The sequence below is a fragment of the Tenrec ecaudatus genome, chromosome 5 (assembly GCF_050624435.1).
Source record: "Tenrec ecaudatus isolate mTenEca1 chromosome 5, mTenEca1.hap1, whole genome shotgun sequence".
Lineage (NCBI taxonomy): Eukaryota > Metazoa > Chordata > Mammalia > Afrosoricida > Tenrecidae > Tenrec > Tenrec ecaudatus.
The window spans coordinates 52,008,759-52,031,773 of record NC_134534.1 but is presented as its reverse complement, the minus strand read 5'-3'; the positions used below and the strand labels follow the sequence as shown (position 1 = coordinate 52,031,773).

The 23,015-nt window shown below is 41.9% G+C and overlaps 1 protein-coding gene across 1 annotated transcript in view; it reads left to right on the top strand.

Annotated features, from left to right (window-relative positions):
* CPNE3 (copine 3) overlaps positions 1-23,015 on the top strand; it is a 57,052-nt gene that overhangs the window by 13,481 nt on the left and 20,556 nt on the right. The window contains exons 2-10 of the mRNA XM_075549514.1: positions 2,040-2,174; positions 2,419-2,598; positions 4,138-4,212; positions 7,336-7,407; positions 9,087-9,170; positions 13,474-13,563; positions 17,440-17,538; positions 21,537-21,623; positions 22,662-22,721. Of these exons, the coding sequence (XP_075405629.1) occupies positions 2,043-2,174; positions 2,419-2,598; positions 4,138-4,212; positions 7,336-7,407; positions 9,087-9,170; positions 13,474-13,563; positions 17,440-17,538; positions 21,537-21,623; positions 22,662-22,721 (879 nt within the window). The 5' untranslated portion in view covers positions 2,040-2,042. The remainder of the gene's footprint in view (positions 1-2,039; positions 2,175-2,418; positions 2,599-4,137; positions 4,213-7,335; positions 7,408-9,086; positions 9,171-13,473; positions 13,564-17,439; positions 17,539-21,536; positions 21,624-22,661; positions 22,722-23,015) is intronic.

The window sequence follows — 23,015 nt, the reverse complement described above, 5'->3', positions numbered from 1 at the left end:
GTATCCAACCAGTGAGCTTGTTTTGTTTTGTTTCTAAAAGATTCTGAGTTCTGTTCTACAGTTTTCTCCCACTCTATCCAACACCTACTGTGATCCCTTTCAAAGCAGTTGATAGTGGTAGTTGGACACCTGGTTCTGGTTTTAGGGTGTGGGAACCGATATGTGAGGCGTCCATTAGCCCATTGGATCTGTTATCTTTTAATTCCTGTGTTCCCATGAATGTTTTGAGCCCCCTCAGATACTTTCAGTTCTTACAACAACCTTCTGTGGTAGGGGCAGGCATTTACTTTTAGATGTGGAAGCTCAGGGTTAGAGAATTAATGAATTTGTGCAACGTCACCCATTAAGTGAGCATTGAGATCTAAATATAAACTCAGAGTGTGTGGCCAAGAAAACAACAACAAACAACAAAAGCTAGCTGGGAAAAGGAGGGATGCATTGTTCCCTAGGGGTTTCTGAGACTGTAACTCTTCACAGGCGTAGAAAACCTCACCTCTCTCTCTAGGAACTGCTAGTGGTTTTGAACTGCTGACCTTATGGTTAACAGTTCAACTCATGGCCCATTACGCCACCAGAACAGACTGGATTAGGCATTTTGTACAGCTCAAATCCTCCTGCCAGGTGGGTTTATTTTCCGTGTCCAAGACTTTGGGTGACATGCACTATTGGGCCTCAAACAGTGCACTCTCTGAGGAAGTTTGCCAGCTTTGAGATCTTCCCACTCTCAGAAGCGGCTCGACCGCCATCAGCTCCACCTCAATGACAGTCATGGGCGGGTGGGGAAGGGACATACGGCCTGTTTCCTCCAAGTGCTGTCACCTGCACTCCCTTTCTGCCGCTGGGTTCAGGTAGCAAAAGCCACCATCCCCTGTAGCTGCATCCCCTCTCAAGAGCAGTCTGCATCTTGCCCTCTGGCCCCGCCCCAGTTCTTCTCATGTGCCACTGGTTAGCATGCGGCTGTGGTGGCATGGCTAGCAAGTCACAGGGGAGATGGTTCTTCCTGGTTTGCTGGATCCTCTTTCTAAAGCAGTGGTTTGCCAGCTCTAAGCGCTTCTCAGAGTCTTCTCGGAAGCTAGTACTTGGATTGTACCCTAAACCAGTTAGGCCTGTTTGCTTGGAAGGGTCTCGGGCGTCAGCAATTCTGTCACTCTCCAAGCAATTTCAAGAAGCAGCCAGTGCTGTAAAATGTCGGGGTACTCGAGACCTGGTATTCCTCGTGTTTGGGTCTTAGCCACAGAAAATATCTCAGTCAGTATCTTATTAAATAGGCAGCTAAAAATAAGATTGTAGTTTAATTTACTTTGTAGTAAAAGGTTTGATTTGCCTTTAAGAGAAGGATTTGGACTATCCTTAGACTTCTATCATGGTAAAATTTCTAGTAAGATGAAAAGCTTCTTACTATTATTTGCCATATTCAAAGGTAAAGTTTAGTGTCCCACAGTAGATGAATTTCACCCAGTAAGAGCAGTGATAGGAAGCCCTGTTGGCTTAGTGGCTACACGGTGGGTTGCTAACCACAACATCAACAGTTTGACTTCACGAGCTACTCCGTGGGAGAAAGACAGGGCTCTTACTCCTGTAAAGAATTGCAATCTCGGAAACTCACAGGGCCTGGCCTACAGGGTCCCTCAGGGTCCCTCTGAGTCGAAATCGACTCAATGGCTCGTAAGCTTGTTTTTGGGTTTTGGAAGACAACAGACCGAAACAAGGGATGGATAAATCGACACCCATCCACAAGCACATACAGCAAGCAATCTCATTCTATAAATTCAGTCTGCTCCAGTTCTTAAGCCTAATGAGTTATAAGAACCCAATTATTTCCATTCAAAATGATTGGGCTTCTGACAGGCATCATTTCATTGGCTTTTTTGTACCCCCAGAAGTTTTAATGACCTGTTTCCCCTGCAGTTTCATTGGACTGGAATCCACATCATGTAAATGTCGTTTGGTCATGTTAAGAGTTGTACCATCATCACCACAATGAATTTCAGAACATGTTCTTTCCCTCATGGACTTTCTTTCCCCCCCTCACCGTTCAGGAGATGGCTGCCCAGTGCGTCACGAAGGTGGAGCTCAATGTCTCCTGTGGCAACCTTCTGGATAAAGATGTCGGGTCAAAGTCAGACCCTCTGTGTGTTCTTCTTTTGAATACCAGTGGCCAGCAGTGGTATGAGGTAAATAGTCTGATAAGGTGCAGAATTTGTTTAGAATGTCGGTAAAGCCGTCTCAGGTGTTAATGTACTTCTAGTGCAAGTTTGCTCTTGGTTGTGGAATTTTTCATGGTCTGTAGATAACTTCCTTAGCCGCCTTAGCTACAGCTAATTGTGTTTAGAATGTAAAGACTAACTTGCAAGTGCACTTTGATATGAAGAAACTTTTTGTTGTTGTTTTGTTTTAAACGTGGGGATGTGTGTACAGGTTGACCGCACAGAAAAGATTAAGAATTGCTTGAGTCCCAAGTTTTCCAAGACATTTATTATTGATTACTACTTCGAAGTGGTTCAGAAATTGAAATTTGGGATTTATGACATCGACAATAAAACTACTGAGCTGAGCGATGACGACTTCTTAGGAGAATTTGAATGTACCCTGGGACAAGTGAGTATACCTTTCTCTCATTTATACGTTAACCAGAGGATTGGGGGCGGGGTGGGGTTGATAGGTGTTCATTATTAATTTTTAAAATTACAAAACAGGTAAAAGACCATATTTACATAATGCTCTGACTGACCAGAGTAGTTAGAACTTGTCTTATTGTCTTTAAGTGCAGGGACCATATCCTGTGGCTACGTCTATTATTTCTTTGTACTCTGGATGTTTCATGAGACATTTCAATAAATCATACTCTCTCATTGCTTCACCTGCTATTTATAGAGCTCAGTATAATTTTGTGTTTATGTTCAAGACGAAAATGTTATCAAAGTAACTGACTCGGCTGTAATATTTAATTAATTAGTATGGCTGGTCCTTCTTTATTCTGAATACCACCCGTCACCCTTTACCTTCCTTAATCTCTTCAAACATAGGTATATCAAGCTTAGCCTTTCTTCCCCTGATGAACCTTCTCTGACCCACTCCACCCCGAGACTATTTTGGGTCCCTCCCCAGGGTTTCACCTTCACCCTCTCCTGCATTTACCACATCATTGTGCTGTGCTGTGGTTGCTTTGTTATCTCACTACCCAGGATGGGACAAATTTGTGCACGGCTTGGCAGGGCATTGTCTGTTGGCGCACCATTTTGCTTTTAGCTCAGAGTCTGACTTTAAGGAGAGATTGTAACCATTTGTATAGATTGAGGAAAAAGTTAGGAGGAAGGAGTTGAGTGTTTTTTGTTTTTGTTATTGTTGTTTTTTAACTGGGTAATTGGTTATTCAATTTGCTTTTTAATTTTTCAGGGTTGATTTTATTTGGAGAACATGATATTTTTTTTCCCAGTGCCTCCAGAACAATATAGAATTGACTTTCTAAAACATTGCTAAATATTGTCAGAGACAAAAGGAAAGTATTTATTTTGGGGAGGGAAAAGATCCCAGAATAACTCACCCAATTGTAGTGATATTTGTTAATCTAGCTTTTTTCTTTTTGACTTGTTGCGAGGTAGTGAGGGAAGACTTTTAAGCTCTTTACATACCAGTTTGTCAACCCGCTTCTCATGAATTTGAACACTATCTGTGTGGAAGCACCTAGGTCTCCCACATAATCTCAATCTGAACGATACATTTTAGGTATGGAGTATTGAGTTGTCCATCTTTTCAAAAGTAGGCCCCATTGATTGAGTGTTCGCACAGCAGTTTCAGTTCACTGATTTGAGGAGCAGATGAGAGTCTGGTCCCTGTTCCATTCTAAGGAGGAAGCTAAGCTCTGAAGTAGTTGATAAAGCAGCTAGTGGGGGAGGAGACTGTATCTGTCTGCCAGGTGAGCTCTTTGGAAATCTCTTCCAATGGGCTTTCCATGTGTACTTCCATTTTAAATGTTTTTCTAATCTATACATCTTTAAGAAATGGACCGCATGTATGCTTTTCACGATTTTATGTGAGCTTTATACTCTACCCCTCACCCCCCCTTTTTAAAAACTGTGAAGTTTGAAAATCTGTATCATGAAGTGAAATTGCTGTTTCACTTTCCAATTTTAACAGATTGTTTCCAGTAAGAAGCTAACTCGACCACTCGTGCTGAAAAATGGGAGACCTGCTGGAAAAGGGACCATTACGGTAAAGCAAGATACTTCTTGTTCCTCTTCTTTTAATGTACCTTGAAAGCCCGAGCAAGATGAGATGCCACGGGCCCATACGCATCATGTAAATGTGTTACAATCACACTTTTTATTTGACACTCTGGCGTGCACTTCTTCTACATTTCTTGATAGTCGCTACAGATGGGAAGTCTTTTGTGCTCCCCACACCCCCCAAAAGAAAGCCAGAAAGAGAAAATGCAGCGAATCCATCCTTTTGGTTTCTAAGTTGCCTGGAGAGGTCAGGTGCATCTTGGTGATACTTGTATCTCCGCCCCTCCCCATGGAAATGTAAATTCTGAAGTCAGAGAGAAATGGTTTAATCTGAATAGATTAAAGCAAGCATCATCATCTTCATATGACAAAAATGTTTTATGATGGATTTTATTTCAGATGGACACTGTAGTAATACCTGGCCATTGAATACTCTGATTCTTTTTTAAAAAAAATAACATTTTAGAAAAAAATGATTAGGGAAAAGAATGTACAGAATGTACAGATGTGCTTTATACAATTGATGTATGTATATGTATGGACTGTGATAAGAGTTGTATGAGCCCCTAATAAATTGTTTAAAAAAATAACATTTTATATTTTGCTTTAGGAGAAAGTTTATTTAACAAATTAGATCCCCCCTTAATGTGTTTTGTACAAATTGCTCCTTGTGCCACTGGCTGTAATTTCTACGTGCCAGCATTCTCTGTATTTCCACCCTCTTTGTTCCTTTTCCGTTGTTCTAGCTTCCCTTTCCCGTCTTACCTATTCATCTTTGTTTTGGGGGAAATTATTGACCTTTTGGTCTCCTATAGTTAATTGTTTAAGGGGGGGTGTTACTCTCGGTGATATTGTTAATTTTATAAGCCCATCTATTATTTGGATGAAACGTGACCTGCACAAATAGCTTCAATTCCAAGTTCAAAGAGTCTCTTAGGGTGAAAGTCTCAGGGGTCCTTTCAGTCCCTATCGGCCCAGTCTGTTGGTGCAGGTCTGGCATTTTTTAGGAATTTCAATTTCATTCTACATTATGATTCTACCCTAACTGGGACCTTCTATTTTAATCTTGGTTAGGATTAGTAGTGGTAGCTGGGCATCATTTAGCTTTTTGGGTCTCGACATAGAAAAGGCTATTGGTTCGGTGGACCAGTTTCTTCCGTAGCCTTTCGTTTCCGTCATTCGCTTCTGCTCCATGCAAGTAGAGGCCAACAGTTGTGTCTCGACAGGTGCTGAATCCTCCACACTTTAAGGATCTTTGTTGGTTTGCTTTCTGCTGCCCATTTTAACACCCAGTTTTTTTCATTGCTGATTGTTCATGCTAGGCAAATGAATATATTCATTCATTATATTTATGTCAGATGACATAGTGCTGCGCCTTTAAGTCTGTTGTCTCCAAGAGTTTCTGCTTACTGCGTGGAGGGCTGTGTCTGAGGGTGGAAGTCTGGCTACCTGTGTGGTTCATATTTGAGAGCAATAGCGATTACTATACATAATCCTGAGCAGCTGCTTGACTCTGTTTGATTTTCTTGGGATAGGGAACAAGTGTGCTTTCTTGCTCTTGGGTCTGTGATTACCTGGAATTTTGTTTTTAAGTAGCACAAGTATTTTACTTTAATTAGATGAAAGATCCTGATAAGCTATTTTAGAGAACTTTCTAGACAGGATGTACTCATGCTTCTTGATGTTTGGAGAACATTTGCTGGTGTTAGGTTAGCAGGCCTGTACACATCTCTTCAGCTTTCCTTGCAAAAGGAGAAGATCCAGTTTGGGCAATAACATTTAACAGGAAGTTGCATAGTGTAGAGTTGGCATCTTTTGAAAATAATTCATACATATCTATAGAATAATGGTAAATCTCTTTAAATTTTATTTGTTGGGCTGTTGTTGAGAATCTACACAGCGAAACAGAGACAGTCTCTGAGTTTCCCCGTGTAAAGTTGAGTGACATTAAGCACAATCAAGCTGTGCATGACTCGCGTTTGGAATCCCTCTGCACATGTTAGCACAGCGCACTGCCCCTAACACTCTAGTAGTTTGAGTTCTTGTTGTTGTTTTGATCTTATTTAGATCTTAAAAGAACATACTGTTTGAGAAAGACCTTTATTTATTTACTAGTTAAAATATTGTTTGGTGTTTAGAAGACTTCAGGGATTATTTTTGGTGTAAGATTTTTTTTTTTCAAAACCAAACCACCCCAGATGTTATTTATTTAATATACTCAATCACAAGAATGCAAATGGAGACTTAATTTAAAAGCAAACAACACAAAAATGACACCACAGCTTACGATACAGAGTTCTACACAGAAATCACGGGGAGGGACAGACATCTACGGAAAAGAAGACAGTGAGGGTCGGGCTCTTGGCCGGAGACCTGCTTTGAGTCGGTTTCCTGCAGGTATTTCTTAAAGGCTGTGGGTTTTTCCAGGGCTCAGCAGCATGTGTGTTCAAAGGGCTGCCGATGTTGGGCTCTCCCAGCAGGCTCTTGATGGAGAGGAGGGTAGTCCACTTGCCCTTCAGGATGTCCAGGCAGATGCTACCCTGAGTGTGCACGTTGGGTGGTAGCGGGCTGGTGGGGAGGGGGGTGAGGAAATTCACTGTGGGCGCATTGTCAGGGTAGCCACTGGGGAGCTCCAGGGCGAGCTTGTCCCTCAGGTCTTCATAGACAGTGCCAGCTGTTCCGTGGATGGTCTCTACCCACTTGAGAAGGTTGTCTGATTCCCGGGCTGCGCCCCCGCTGGGCTTGCCTAGGACACTGGCTGCGCTGGGTCGCGGTTTGGGGAGGCCATTTGCTCGGGGCTGGCAGACAGGATCTCGGAAGGCTGGTGGGTAACTGCCGATATAAGGTTTAAAGATGACCTCAGACTAATAGTTTCAGGGATTCAACCAGTAAATCTTTTTGTTGCTGTTGTTTGTTTTTAATCATTTTATTCGGGGCTCTTTCAGCTCTTATAACAATCCATACATCATCCAGTAAATCTTAATGGTACCTCTTTATTAAAACTTTTTTTTAGATTTATCTTCTTACATTGTGAGGTAATAGAATAAATTAGCACTTCATGAGTACATCAGAATCCTAAAACGTGATTTCTTTCACTTTATCTACACAGATTTCAGCTGAAGAGATAAAGGATAACAGAGTGGTCTTGTTTGAAATGGAAGCAAGAAAACTGGATAATAAGGTGGGTCAGTCGTATAGATTTCAACAAGGTCCTGTTTTTCTTCCCACTGATTCCCCTTTGAGGAAACACTACTGTGTGCTCATAGCCTGGGCCCCGTCTTTGTGAGCATCAGTTAGTTGCTCAACTATGTCCACCTGCGCCTTTGTGTCCGCGTGTCTGTGTGTTTCAGGGCAGACTCCCCTCGCCGTTCCCCTCTAAATGAAATCAGAGGATATGTCTAGCCTAAAAGACTAATAAACATTTATGTGAGAGAGCATATAGTTGTTTTACCTTTAAGAAATAAAACTCCAATCTCTGCTTTTTAATTATAAGTCAGTTATCTTCTTTGCATTCAAGCGTCAGTATTTATTTTGAAGGATGATTGATAGTATATTAGACGGCTTCAAAAAGCTTCTTGGAAAATGGACTTAAAAGATACTATGTGTTTATATAACGTATCTCTAGGGTTAACTTTTATATATATTTAGGAATACCAAAGAATGTATGTGTGTATGTGCCTTGGATGGTGATGAAGAAGGTAAGTTCAAACATTTACTGTCTGCCTATTGCATGTGGCTGCTGTGGTGAACGGCAGAGAAACTAATGTAATTTATGCCTTGAAATGGCCCTCTTCACCATCCCACCCAGCTGCTTGCGCCCTGTATGCGCAGAGTGCGATGCATTGCTGAAAGGGTATCGGATGCAGTAGAGTAAGATAAGAAGTCATGGTTCCACTCCGTTGATTAATTATATATCTGATCTTAGAAATGATTACACCCCTCTAAATTGAGTTTTTCTTTATAACTGACATGGTCACCTTAGAAGTTGGTATGGCCAATGTTTGAAATAGCAGTTATATAAGACTACCCATGACTAAGGAGCCTCGATGGTGGAACAGGTTATGCATTAGGCTGCTAACCAAAGGGTCAACAGTTCAAAATGAACAGCCGCTCTATGGGAGAAAGATGAGGCTTTTTTTAAAACAGTTTCGTTGACACTTCATCCATATGTCATACAATTCAGTAATTCAGTCATACCAGGAGGAGTTGTACAGTTATCGCCAATCAATTCTAACACATTTTCTTCTTTGTTGGACTCCTGTAATTCATGTAATTATTTTTTTAGTTGTGGCAAAGAAAGATGAGGCTTTGTATTCTCTCTGTAAAGATTTACAGTCTCAGAGCCCCACAGGGGCAGTTCTTCCCTGTTCTGTAGGGTTACAGTTACTAGTCGGAATTTACTCTATGAGTGTAGTTTTAGTATCCAGGATGTTGTTATTTAAAGCCTGAGCAGTCTTACGATGGATACGCACACCTCTTTCTCAACACGTCATCCACACGCCCAGAACAACTTTTACTGGTAATGGGCTCTTTTGGTCTTTTTATTGGAAAGCTGTTGTGTTTTTTAGCAGTATTGGTGTGATGGACAGCAACATGAGTATGTACCACAAAAACCTTAGCATAAGGGTACTTCAAAAGGCTTATGGGAAAAATTTCCACCACCTTTTGGAAATGCTTGTGTAGTTTTCCCCAGTAAACTGACTAAGTTTATGTTTGTGAGGAAGGTGGCAGCATTTGTATGCAATGTCACCCATATCTCTACTATAGAGCCAGACTTCCGGTGGTTGTGAAATGTACAAAATATGGTTGGTTATACATGGTTTCACAGGAGGATATTTTCTTAATTTTTTTTTATTGTAGGATCTATTTGGAAAGTCAGATCCGTACCTGGAGTTCCACAAACAGACATCTGATGGAAACTGGCTAATGGTCCATCGAACAGAGGTATATGTCTGCATTTGACAAGTGGGGGGAGGCATCTATTTGAACTGTAATATTTTCAGTGTTTTGCCTAATTACCTATTTATACAGATGCCAATCTGATTTCAGACTTACTTACAAGTGACATGATGTCAATACCATCACTACTTGTGTTACCATGCTTAATTATAAGTAATTTTCACCACTCTTTAAAGAAATTCTAAATGCTGTGAGAATTTAGAAAACCACCGAAATGTATATTTGCATCAAATCCCTTACCTGGATTCACCAAGAGGTTATGACCTAACGTGCACATGCTCGCTCGCTCTCTCTCACACACACATACGTGGATTCATCAAGAGGTTATCACCTAACACGCACATGCTCTCTTTCTCTCTCTCTCTCTCTCTCTCTCACACACACACACACACACACACACACACACACACGTGGATTCACCAAGAGGTTATCACCTAACGTGCACATGCTGTCACACACACACACACACACACACACACACACACACACACGTGGATTCACCAAGAGGTTATCACCTAACGTGCACATGCTGTCACACACACACACACACACACACACACACACACACACACACGTGGATTCATCAAGAGGTTATCACCTAACACTCACATGCTCTCTCTCCCTCTCACACACACACGTGGATTCACCAAGAGGTTATGACCTAACATGCACATGCTCGCTCTCTCTCTCTCTCACACACACACGTGGATTCACCAAGAGGTTATGCCCTAACATGTACATGCTCGCTCGCTCTCTCTCTCACACACACACGTGGATTCACCAAGAGGTTATGACCTAACACACACATGCTAGCTCGCTCTCTCACACACACACGTGGATTCACCAAGAGGTTATCATCTAACATGCACATGCTCTCTCTCTCTCTCTCTCTTTCTCTCTCTCTCACACACACACACACACATACTCATACACCTGGATTCACCAAGAGGTTATAACCTAACATGCACATTTTCTCTCTCTCTCTCTCACACTCCCACACACCCCCTTTACCAAAGCCATCCCAATGCACGGGCGAAGACATCAGGCGTCCTCACCTTTGCAGGCTACTGCTGGAATCTCTCCAGAAGAGGGACTTGCTCCTATTCAACCACGTTTCAGAAAAATGACCATTGAAATAGTCAAATCATCCAAATGTGAAGATAAGAAGATGTGATTACTCTTCAGATTCTGCAGTTGTTTTATAGATTCTGTATATACTCAAGTATAAGCCAACCCGAATATCAGCCAAGGCACCTAATTTTACCACAAAAACTGGATTGAAAATATGCTGAAAAACTCTGCTTATACATGAGTATATATGGTATTTTGTTTTTGTTTGGCTCTTTTGGCCTTGATCTAGGACTGTTATTTCTACCTTCCTGATATCTTCATGCCGTTGAGTGACTCTTTTGAATAATCAAGGCCAGATTGTCTGACTCTCTGGCTTCTTCTGTGGCCGCACCATTCGATCCAAGTCAATGCTTTCGTCAGAAAAAGCTGCCTGTGCCCTGCCTTCCGCATCATTAGGTGCCCACTGTCTTAGAGGGACCTGTGTTGGTAACACTAAGGCTCCCCAATTAAGCTGCTAATCATTATTCTGAAACAGTGACTAACTGGTGTTAACATCAATTAATGATCCTTAAGTAATTATTACAGAGGCGCTTAGGCATTTATTTTCTAAATCCTCTATTTCTCATAAATATTAGGCATTCTTCATTCCTATCTTCCTGCTTTTTTACTTTTAGTACCATTGTAAATGTAAAGATTTTGGTTGAGATTAGGAGTTCATTGTGTGAAACTCTGTTATAGTTATTATTTATGCTGTTGAAATTAATACACATTTGATCAAGGGAAGCGCTGGGTGCTGTTAACATGGCCCTGTTAATACTGAAGCAATCTTTTACTTCGCGTTCCAAGTATGCTCTCAGTTCATTTTACTTGTCCCATCACAAGTCTGGAACGAGCCATTTATTTTAAGGAGCTTACTTTTTTAAAAGAAAGGATAGTATTTGGACCTAGGTTTTGGTCATTACTACTGGTATGTCACGAGCGCTCCCTGGAGATGTAGTGGTTGTGTGTTGGGCCATGATCCTGAAGGGCAGCAGTTTGAAACCACCAGCAGCTCCGGAAGAGAAAGACGGGCAGTCACGGTGTCAGAAATGCGCATCGCGGTCACTCTGCGTTGGCCCTGGCTGGATGGCAGTGAGTGCAGTCGGTACGCCGTTACTTTGTTTTCATTGGACACAGGGGGCAACCATGGAGTATCTGTTGATGTTGTTAGGAGCTATCAAGTCGATTCTGTCGTTCATGAAGTACTGTTTCATTCTGTGTCATCCTCACATTCACTGTCAGGTTTGAGGCCGTGTTGTAGCCACTGTCGGTCTCGTTGGAGGTCTTCCTCCTCTTTCCTAGTCCTCTAGTACACCAAGCCTGAAGTCCTTTTCCAGGATCTAATACTTCTGATAGCATATCGCCGTGGCTACTCCTCAGGAACATTCTGGTTGCATCTCTTCTGAGATAGATTTATATAATACTCCATGTAGTCAGTGTTCCTCACCAACACCACCATCCAAATGCATCAGTTATCCTGTGCCTTTCCTCCTTCACTTGTGCAACTTCTACACGCGTATGAGGCAATTGAAAATACAGGGCTGGGGTCCGACCCGCCTTAGCCAAAGTGACAGCTCTGCTCTTCAACACTTTAAACAGATCTCTGGTGGGAGATTTGCCTGGTGGAAATCGCATTTTGTTTCCTATTGATTGTGAGCCCAAGTGAAATGAAATTTTTGGCAGCTTCAACACTTTCTGTGTGCCGTGATATTGTTAAGGATACAGTTGTGAAGATTTTTGTGTTCTTTGCAGTGAGTTGTGATCCGTACTGAAGGCGCCGGGTTTCAATCTCCATCAGTAAGTGCTTCAGGTCCGGTTCACTTCCATCCAGTGCGGTGGTCTTCTCTGTCATGGGTTTTTTTCCCAGGGCTAGAACTGTGTTCTTCTTCCCGTAGTTCAGCTTTCAACCACTCGGTATCTCCTTGACCTCCTCACACTACCGCCACCTGGGCTGTGCCGATGTTTCACATGAGCACAGTTCCCTGTTCTTAAGTTCCTCTTCTCCGTAGTTGGCTTTGATCGTAGTTTGTTAGAACATTTGTATAGTCAGTTAAGCACAAGTAAACATCTTTGTGGTCCCTTCTGCTTTCAGCCGAGAGCCGTGTGATGGCAACAGTGATATCCCTCATTCCACGCCAGCTTTTGAACGGGCTGGAATCCTTGGCCGTTTCATCCAGGCAGCTGCGACTGTCTTTGAATTACCTAAAGCAAAACTTTACTTGTCTGTGATATGGGCGACATTGACGATCGCCCTACTTGAGAGTGGACACACATCTAGGGCTCTTCAAGTCACTGTCCCGTTAGCTGTCTTCTAAATTTCATGGCATAAAGGTGTGAGTGCTTCCATGCGGCATCCATGGGAAACATTCAGTTAGTATTTGTCCATTTCCGGAGTCTGCTCCGTTAAGGGGACAGTGTGACGCGTGCTCTTGTCAGTTGCCCCATCCCTCTGTGTCCCATTAGCTCCCTGCAGGGACATCATCCTCCAAGCCTGGTGTGCCAGCCTGGGGTCCAGTCCAGCTCTCTTTCTCTCCCTCCCTCCTCGCCGGCCTCCGTGTAGGGGTGGCATGCTGGCCCCTCGCCCCAACCTGTAGGTTCAGTTCTGCTCTCCACACACCCACTTCCAGGGAGGGGGTCCGTTTGGCTCTGGTTGGGGCCAGCCCCGTAGCTCTCTCTCTTCATGCATCCTTCCGTGTGGCCAGGCTGTCCTCACCGGGCATTTCTTTAGCCATCACTTGAGCTATACAGCCTTCAAGAGCAAATTTCAGAGTCTCATCTGACATTCACTTTGGTGTTTTTCCCCTGTCTTTTTCCCTTTCGTTTACTTTCTTCATGAATGATATTTTTGGTGTCCCAACAACTCTTGTCTTTGGTCATGAGTGTTGGGTGCACCACATCTATGATTGGGTTGGTCTCTCGATTCATACACAGACTAGGTCAATGATGCAATCTGCTTCCGTTAACATGTCTAGCCTTGGAAGCCCGAGGGGCAGTTTTACTCTAGCCTGTAGATTTTCTATGGGTTGGCATTGACTTTACGCCAGTGCATGGCTTTTACATTGAAAAAGTTGAGTGAATGAAGAGGTGAAAGTCTTGCAAGAGCCACTAAAGGCCAAGAGCAAAGTGTTAATGAAGTAGATATTGTTCTAAACTGATCTTTGAAACTTCATTTTTATAGGTTGTTAAAAACAATTTGAATCCTGTGTGGAGGCCTTTTAAAATCTCTCTTAACTCCCTGTGCTATGGCGATATGGACAAAATTATTAAGGTAATTTGACATTACACAGATGTAAGTGAAGCATAATTATTATACATAATGTGGTTTATACATGCATACACAATTAACCGTTTTAGAAAATTAATTGATTTAGATAGTATTAAAGTAAATGTATTATAGATACCTGAAGAGTTGAATTTTGTTTTATATCTCAAACCCCACCCCCCCACCAACCTCACTGTCAAATCTAGGAATGCTAAAATGGAAATATTTTATGATAAAGTAAATTAGTTATTTTGAAGGAGCAGGCATGTTTGACCACTGTTGACTTACTGTTTAATCAAACATTGTAATTTTATGATATATATTTTAAAGTAACATGTTTTATTTAAACCTTTCTTCTTTTAATAGGATTATTTTTGTTGCTTTGGGCAAAGGAACTTTAACTGCATTTCTTGTCCCAGGTGTGCTTTAGGCAGATAAAAGGAGATCTCACCCTAACTCTGAGCCTAGAGCTTCCGTCTTCCATTAAAGACAAGAAGAGTGATGGGTGTGTCTCCCTCATTTCAGAGTGGAGATGTAATTCGCTGCAAACTTTTAGGCTTTAGTTTTAAAGTGTTAGGGAAGGCAGAGTGGGAAATGGAAGTACAAAAGTAACAGCATTTTCTCGGCTTTGATTTTTTTTTACTTTCTATTTATCTCCCTTAGGTTTCTCCCCCAATATTTTAAAGACACTTTTATACTAGAGGCATCTTAATATGATTCCAGATAAAAGCCCATCTCCCCAGCCCCATTCCCCCTCAAGCTTCAGAGGTCACAGCCAATGGAGTTTTGCTTGGTAGTGAAAGTAGGAACAGGAACATTGTGGAAGGAGCATAGATTCTGGAATGGAATCCAGCCGAGTCTTGGCTTAGCCCTTGAGCCAGCCGAGGGGTCGTGCATAATTTCCTCATTTACATAATACATGCAGCAGTGCTTGTCTTCCTAGAAAGGAAGGCATAAATTAATGATAAACACACAAGTTTTATAAATTGCTTAGCATAGTACAGATATCATTGTATTGCAAACGGCTTCTCTTCTTTGATCTGTAAACATTTGACTTCCATTAGCAGAGAACATTAATAAACAGTAAAAGTATCATTTCTGTAGTATTTCAAACAGCACTGGAAATCTCGGGACAAAATAATCAGAATGTTAAAAAAATCCTCTTTCTGGTTGTATCAAAATCTAAGACTTCTGCTTCACACAATAAAAGTCACAAATTGAAAAGCTTCATTAAATCTGAGAGGTCAGGAAGGGCTGGGAAAAGATGACTACGCCTTAATTCTTTCATTGTTTGTAATGATGTGTTACCAGTGAATCAGTGTTCTTACGTTTTTTTTGCTCACAGTGACATGCGCACAGGGTATTTATTACAGTAAGTAACTGGATTTACTCAGCTGCTCTGATGAATAGCTTCCATCCTAGAAAGTTTCTCAGTTTGTTTGAACTGCACACAACTTGATTTGTTACATCTGTCTGTATTTTTTAATTCTCTTATTTTGTTGCAATACTAGAAAGTCATACATCTGGTTTTCCTGGTGGTTGGAAATTGCTGGAAGTACAGAGTCTTAGAGCAGGGGATAGAGCCAGTTACTGGCCATTTCTGTGTTGCAGTGGGAACAAGTCAGTGCTGTTACTGTAAGCCCCAAAGCAGACCCGCTGCTGGCAGACCATTTTGACTCAGAGTGGCCCTCTAGGGGTTCAGAGGCTGAAATCTCTACGGGAGCAGAGAGCTTCATCTTTGTTCCACTGAGTGACTAGTGGCTTCACACTCTTAATTTGGGGGTTAGCAGCCAGCGTGTAATCCACTGTAACATGTATGAATTCCGTGCAAGAGAAATACTGGTGCATGCTGTCACCTTGTCTAAAATGGGAATGCTTTAGTGAATGTAGTATTGTGGTGTGCGTGTCTCTGTTCATTTGCATATATACATATAAAGATATATATATATATGCACACATTTAAATTTCACAAGCACTGCTGATAATGGTTAAATAACCAGCAAATACTGGTTTTTGAATTCTTGAGGTAGAGAAATTAAACAATATATAAATTATTATATATATTTTAACATATATTTGAACTAACATCAGTACTGTTAATGCTGTGTCTTTCTTTAACTCCAAATATTTGCCCTCAGAAGGGCAATAGCATTTCCTGTGAATTTAATCAGAAAGTTCAATTTCAAAATAATTTTTACATGGCTTAAGTTGCAGGCAGTATAAACTTAGGAACAAATTTCGCCCTCCATAAGCTTTGTTTAAATGAAATACTGGCTGTATCAAAGCTTGATTTTTATCTTAGGTATGAATTGAAGTTCTCGAAATAAAAACCTAAAATGTGAAGTTCCAATTCCCATAACTGAAACATCTCTTAAAAAGCATGGCATTATTAAAATGTTGAGAGTTTATTTCCTACATTAACTTAATCTTGGTTTACCAGCAAAAACTGTTAAAGTCATTAATTTCTTTTCTACACATTAAGTCAGATGAAGTCTAAAAATTGAATATCAACTATGTAGGAGAAAATCACTGTTATTCTCAATGGCAGTCCCAGATTTCTATTGTTCGGTTGATGTTTAGTCTTCTTGAATAAAAATTAAAATACAGGTTAGGACTTGTATTTCAGACTTCCTGTGATAGCTTGCAGAATTGAGACAAAAAGAAACTACTTTGTCAGATGCATAGACTTTAGCTTGTGATCAGTGCGCCTTTGTGGCGGACTGTTTGCTAGAGGGAAGTACCTATTGCTTGAGGGTAAGTGCAAATTGCTTCTCCAGCATCAGCTGTTGGTTTAGCACGGGTCCGAAAGGCCTAGAAGCACCCCGCACAGCTTTCCTCGCCCTGCATTGGTCGCCACGCAGCGCACACTGCCTTTCCAGACTTCTTCCCGAATGCCTCTGTGTTTTAGTTGTGCAAAATGGGGACAGTCGCAGCAGAATCCCCATCTGCCGTCTTCACGGGGCTCTGTAGAGAGCATGCACATGGCCCTGGTAAAGGCTTGCAGGGACGAAAGAATCTGGAGATTTTAAAGCGCCTGCTAGTTTTGGCTGCGGAATGGTTACAATGAAGTTTGCTTTTCAGCGTCCCTTGCCCACCTGCTTGCTAGCCATTCACACTCGTATGCTTCCCCTTGCAGGGAATAGTCCAGTGTTCCAGTAAACGCTTAGTCTTTGACTCTGTCCTTCAACCTGGCACAAAACTATATTCAAATGAAATATTCCATCACCTATCTGCTTAGCTGCTCAGGAGGAGAAGCTTTAATGAGACCCGGAACTAAGACTAGACCTCCCAGTACATTAGAACAGACAGAAATAGAATAAATATGCTAATTCCTCAGTGGATGAAGCACTCTTTCCCTGGATCTCTTCTTTTTATAATCAGTGTTATGATCCCCAGAACCGTACAAATCTGACTTTGTTTCATTCTTACTACAAGGCGAGCCTTTCCAGATTATAGCTCAGTAAATACATTTTCCCTAAATCTAAGCCACCTAACATTACAATATACAATTTTTAATTCCCTAAAATGTTCGCTTTCTCCAAATAATGGTTTGTAGTCACAAGATACTACAAGGTGAGAAAGGAGACGTCATTCCATTTTGCCCTTTCTCACTACTTGAAAAGGGTGTGCGAGAGCAGTCAGAAGCTGCTGGATGTGGAATTTAAAAAGTATCGTGTTTCTCATTGCCTGTGATCTGTACTAGAACCCTATTCCACGATGGCTGTTGTTGGAAAGGATTTCAGTACTTTAGGAAGTGAGTCCCATGAACTTCCTAAATAGTAAACATTCTCAGTTATTTTTATTAAAAAGACATTTCTTCCATTTATTGTAACCAATCCATCTTCAGAGAATTATGTTGATTGTGTATGTTTTAATTTCCAGGTAGAGTGTTATGATCATGACAATGATGGGTCCCACGATCTTATTGGGATATTTCAAACCACCATGACAAAACTGAAAGATGCTTCCCGAAGCTCACCGGTAAGTTTCAGGTTTGGCATGTGCACATATGTTATTGTGGTATGGCTTTGTATTTGTTCCTCACTCTCAGCCCCCTTGATATACAGTGAACCCTAATAGCATAGTGGATTAGGCGTTGGCATTTTAACCGCAAGGTCACCAACTTGGAATTGCCAGCCCTTCCGTGGGAGAAAGACAAGGCTTTCTGTTCTGTAAAGAATCATAGTCTCAGAAGCTCACAGAAGCTCAGAAGCTCATTTCCCCATATTTCTAGCTGTCCCACATATAATGCTCTGAAATCTGGGTTTTATTGTGTAATTATTAGGTAATCAGAAATGTATATGCGGGAGCATAAATTTACATTATTTAGGGGTTTAGTTTCCTTTGGCTTGGTGACATGGCTTGATGTGGCATTTTATTGGCCACAATAATTATTTACAACATTGGATAAATACCAAGGCCTAAGGTTTTCTAATTCTCTTGTCTCTTCCTTCTGACTTGTCTTAGCCCAAGGGAAGGATAGTAGCATGACTCATAGTACCTCCAATTATTGAATATTAAGCTGCCACCTAACGGCTTTGATTTTGTTTGCATGAGATATGTTGTTAATTTTCTTTGTAGCTTAGTCATAATGGAATAACATGTATTGTTTATTAACTTCCCCGGAGCCTGAATAATGCCCATGCACATAGCTGGTGCTTCAAAAAATGAAAGAAAGAGGTTATCATTAGGTGAGGACGCTTATTTAGTTGTTTGGCTGAGGAGACTTAAAGGAGGATTTTGATAATTTTAGATCAACATTGAAAAACTAAAATTTAGAAAAAAAATTGATCTCCCTAGGGGGAGTGATAAGTTGGAAGGAAACATTGTGGACTAGATTTTTCAGCAGGCATGTAAAAGTCTGTAGTTCTGTGCCTCACTTTGAGCTACCACTCTTTGAAATGAGGCAATAGCAAAAGTCAGGGGTAAATATCCTATTTATGGAATTTTAAAAGACAGGGCTAATGGGAAGTAGTGACAATTGAGACACTTAAAATAAAGCAGGGCTAGCTAGCCTAAGAATCAACTATGAAATAGTGGCCTGGGTTTGTGTTCAACTGGACTGTCTAGAGGAACAAAACCAGTGACACTCATGTATGCACAGGAAATTGCTTTGTAGCAAGAAGGCCTCCCAGCCCGGTCCAACTCAAGTGCATGTGTTGATGCAAGCTGGGGCCCTCTTCAAGTTCACGAAACTGCAGGACGATGACACAGCAAGGTGAAATCCAGGCCAGGGGGTGTCGAGCTGCATGGTCCGTGGAAAGAGGGCAGGGATGCAGTAGTTCTCAGGGAGAGTGCTCCACAAAGGCCACCGCTGGGGGCAGGTGGAGTCCTGGCAAGCAGGAGAGGGAGGGAGGGAGGGAGATGGAAGTTCCTCGTTCCCCCTTATAAAAAGGCCACACCCAAAGGAAGCACCATCAGGCTGTGTGACCTGACTGACAGACTGCATTCCACCCCTATGCTTTGATACATATTTAAGTTGACATAAATGCTAACTGCCACACATGCTTCAGTTTCACTTTCCAGATTTAGTAAATGCCCTGCTTGTTGTGGATGAGGCTAAACTAGCAATTGTATAATTCTTTGATGGGTCGCCAGGAGATTTCCTATATCCTGCTCACTTGGTTCTTCCCATCCCCTTTGACAGAATGAGGTCTTGGGGTTGGACTGTTTCTCACCTTCTGTGTTTTCAGTTACTGGCAGTCTCTGCCCCTTGGTAGATACTCTGTCCGTGGGTAATGAAGAAAGGGAAGTCACTCAGTGTTTTACTAATGAGAATCCTACTTACAACATTTCTACGTCTCTAATATTTAATCATGAATGTGTATGATTTCAAGGAGCTTGTTTAATTTTATTGTCATGGGGCTGCATTGCTTCTTAATGTTTTGATTCTTTGAAAATTGGCGCTGACTGTGGAAATTACTGAAGGTGCGTTCTGTTAACCAGAAGCAGTGACTGACCGATGCTCACCGAGTGTTCTCATTAGGAAAGACAATGAAGATTTGGAGATCCAGCTTGAAGGCCGTTATACTGTCGCTGAGGACATTGATAAAATGAGATAACCTGGATCATAGAGAGCATGTCACTAAATGCTGTCTGACTGTAGGATGTTTAAGGGGAGGGATGACGATGACAGAAGATGAGGATTGTCTTAGATAACGGCATCCGAGAAGAGGTTGATTTGAATCGTCATGAAATATTAATAGATGGATAAAAGGTGGACAGCATGGTCCTATTGTTTGAGCAAAGGAACGATACTGAGAATTGTCATGTATCAGACTTCTTTATAGCACATTACTCCCTGTGGGGAGAGAATAGAGTTGCATGTTTCAAATATTCCCATTTCTGATAGTAGGTTTTTCAGTCTCTTTCTAAATAGCATATTCTTGCTCTTTGTGTGGATGATAACAGGTGAACTTTTAGTTCTGTACCATAAAAAGGAAAGGTGATACCAATGGAAAGTTTATATTGGGGAGTATATAATTTCCAGTGTACTTTAATTGTTGGGAGATTAACTGATATACATAGGGGAGCCTCAAAAAAGTTTGTGGAAATGGAATGAAAAGGTAATGGGATTTTTTCCATGAATGTTCTGAAGTCCCCTAGCATTTCACATAGGTCATATGTTATTTTCAAATTGTCTCACAGTGTTTTGGGAGCATGCCTACATCAGAAGGTGGTTTGATTCTCTTTGACATTTCTAACAGTGCTAGTAAAAATGCATCCTTTGTGTTGTCTAATTAGCCTTTCCACACTGTTTCACTTTGCACGTCTGTGCATCCACATGCAGGTTATTGTTATTACTGGTACATTGCGGGTTGTGTGTCATAGTGCTACCTCTGTGGCCTTTGACTTCGTGTCCTCATTTGTCTGGGTCAGTCTGCATGCTCTCCCCTGAACTGTCTATCGCCTTCCCTCCACCCAGGTCCATACATGCCTGACCTCTAGTTAGCGGTTTCTCCTCCTTTGCCCTCCCACTCCTGCCTGGTGACCATCACAGGATGTTTCTGTATGAAAACCTTTTCGTGTGGTAGTAGTTGCATGTAACGTTTGTTCTTCTGTGATTGACTCATTTCACTCAGCTTGCTGCCCTGCAGGTGTGTTTGCATGTGCTGCAAATGTGTCCATGACTGAAGTATAGAAACAGGGGCTAAGGCATGAACACTTCTTAGACATAACCGAGCACTCTGAGGGAATGAGCTGAGGGGCTTCAGATCATAGTGTTGAGGGACATCCTGTGGTCACATGGCACGACGTAATCCATGGAGATGATGTTCTATGTTCTACTTCGGTGAGTAGTGACTGTAGGCTTAAAACCTTGCACGCAGCCGGCTAAGGTGTAACTGTTGGATCTTCCTGTCTGGGCGAAAGAAGAGTAGAGCAAAGCAGAGGCGCAAGCAAGCAAGCAGCCCAGAGACTAGTGTGCCACATGACTCCAGCCTCCGCCCCTGGGAGACCAGAAGAGGATCAGAGAAGTACCCACTACCTACCACTCTGAAAGGCCTCACAATGCAAGTGCCTGCTTAGAGCGGGAGAAACATGTAGCTCACAAATCAAAATCATACATAAAGGACCAGGCTTACTGGTCAGACGGAGCATCCCAAACTGTGGCATTTAATACCCCTCTAAGCCTGGCACGGTACTCACCGCTCTGGCTCAACTTTCAGCTAAGCAAGGACAGGCCTTTAAGATGAACAGTAGCGCGAGGGAGGTGCACAATCCTGAGAACAATCAACCATTCAGCCTCAAAAGGGCAGTAGCAGAAGGCCGGAAGGACTAGGACAGAAGAGCCCACGGAAATGGGAAACTCGGGGTGGTAGGGGTATGAGTGTTGTTACATTATAGGGATTGCAATCAGGGACATAAAACAAGATGTGTATGAATTGCTGAAGGGAAAACTGATTTGCTCTGTAAACTCTCATGCAAACCAATCTATAAAAAGTTTTTAAGCGTGAACACTTTGCCCTTTCTTTGTACAGATTGAATTTGAATGCATAAACGAGAAAAAGAGGCAAAAGAAGAAAAGCTACAAAAATTCAGGTGTTATCAGTGTGAAACAGTGTGAGGTCAGTTTGGTTTTAGCTACTTCCTGGCATTTCATGACGTCACCCTGGCCTTCTTTTACATGTATGGTCTCTGTACCCAGTGAGCACTTGAATTGGAAGACCGCGTAGGCATCTGGGCACCTGTGAGGTAAAGAGGAGGGTGGGCAGTTTTGTTGTGTTGTTTATTTTACTGCAGACCTGGCTGTGATGAGATTTTTAAGAAAGTTCAATTCCAAGGTCTGACAACTTTCTGGCCGAGGATCCGGAATATCACGGTTTCCCACTGTCTTAGGACGTGGGGGGCATCATGACTTCCCCCGTGGGTGGACTGGCCCCACCCAGTGCATGCATCCGAATGATAATTCCAAGGTCAAGTATTATGAATGGAGGAAAAGATCCAAGAGACGTCTTAGAAGGTTCAGTGAGCTTTTAACAAAGCCTTGATTTCTGTGATAATGGAAGCTTTGATTGGACTCCTTAATGTTTCTTAAGATTAGGATGTTAGTGACCAAAGATGAAATACACTCTACCATCACTTTTAAAAAGTAGAATATTACCAGGAGGGCTGGGGGAAGGGGGAAAGGAGGGGAGGAAGGGGGAACTGATAGCAATGATCAACACATAACCCCTACCCCCAGGGGGACGAACAACAGAAACGGGGGTGGGGGGAGACAGTGGTCAGTGTAAGATAGGAAAATAATAATAATTTATCATTTATCAAGAGGTCACGAGGGGGGCGAGGAATGGGAAAAAGGATCTGATACCAAGGGTTCAAATAAAAAAATAAATGTTTAAACAATAATGATGGTAACCTATGTACAAATATGCTTGATAAGATTGATGTGTGGATTCTTAAAAGAGCTGTAAGACCCTCCAATAAAATGATTGTTTAAAACAAGTGAAGATCTTAGCAAATTTATGAAGTGTTACCGTAAGGGTGATTCTATGCTTATATCTCATGTTGTTCAGTTAACAACTCTTGTCATGAGCCATTCTGTTTACAAACCTATCCTGCTATTAGGAGACTTAACATTCTGACGGCTTGGATTCTGTTTCCAGATTACAGTGGAATGCACGTTCCTTGACTATATCATGGGAGGATGCCAGCTGAATTTCACTGTACGTAACGCACTGACGGGGTTTTTCAAAACCGGCTGTAACGTGCCTCTTCCTTGGGCTGTGTTATTTATTTGGGTGTGAAACTGACTTTTTGATGAGATCCATGTATTTTGTGTCTGATGGTTTCCTTTGACAGGTTGTCTAGGCTTCTCAGAGAGCTTTCAGCTTTGCTGATACGATCACTTACTCCGGAGAGAAAGCAGATCTGTACACACTGCTGTTGTCCAACAAAGATACCAAAACATCCCCTTGAGTCTAAGCCGTGGATTTAATAATTCATGATTGAAGGCAGTT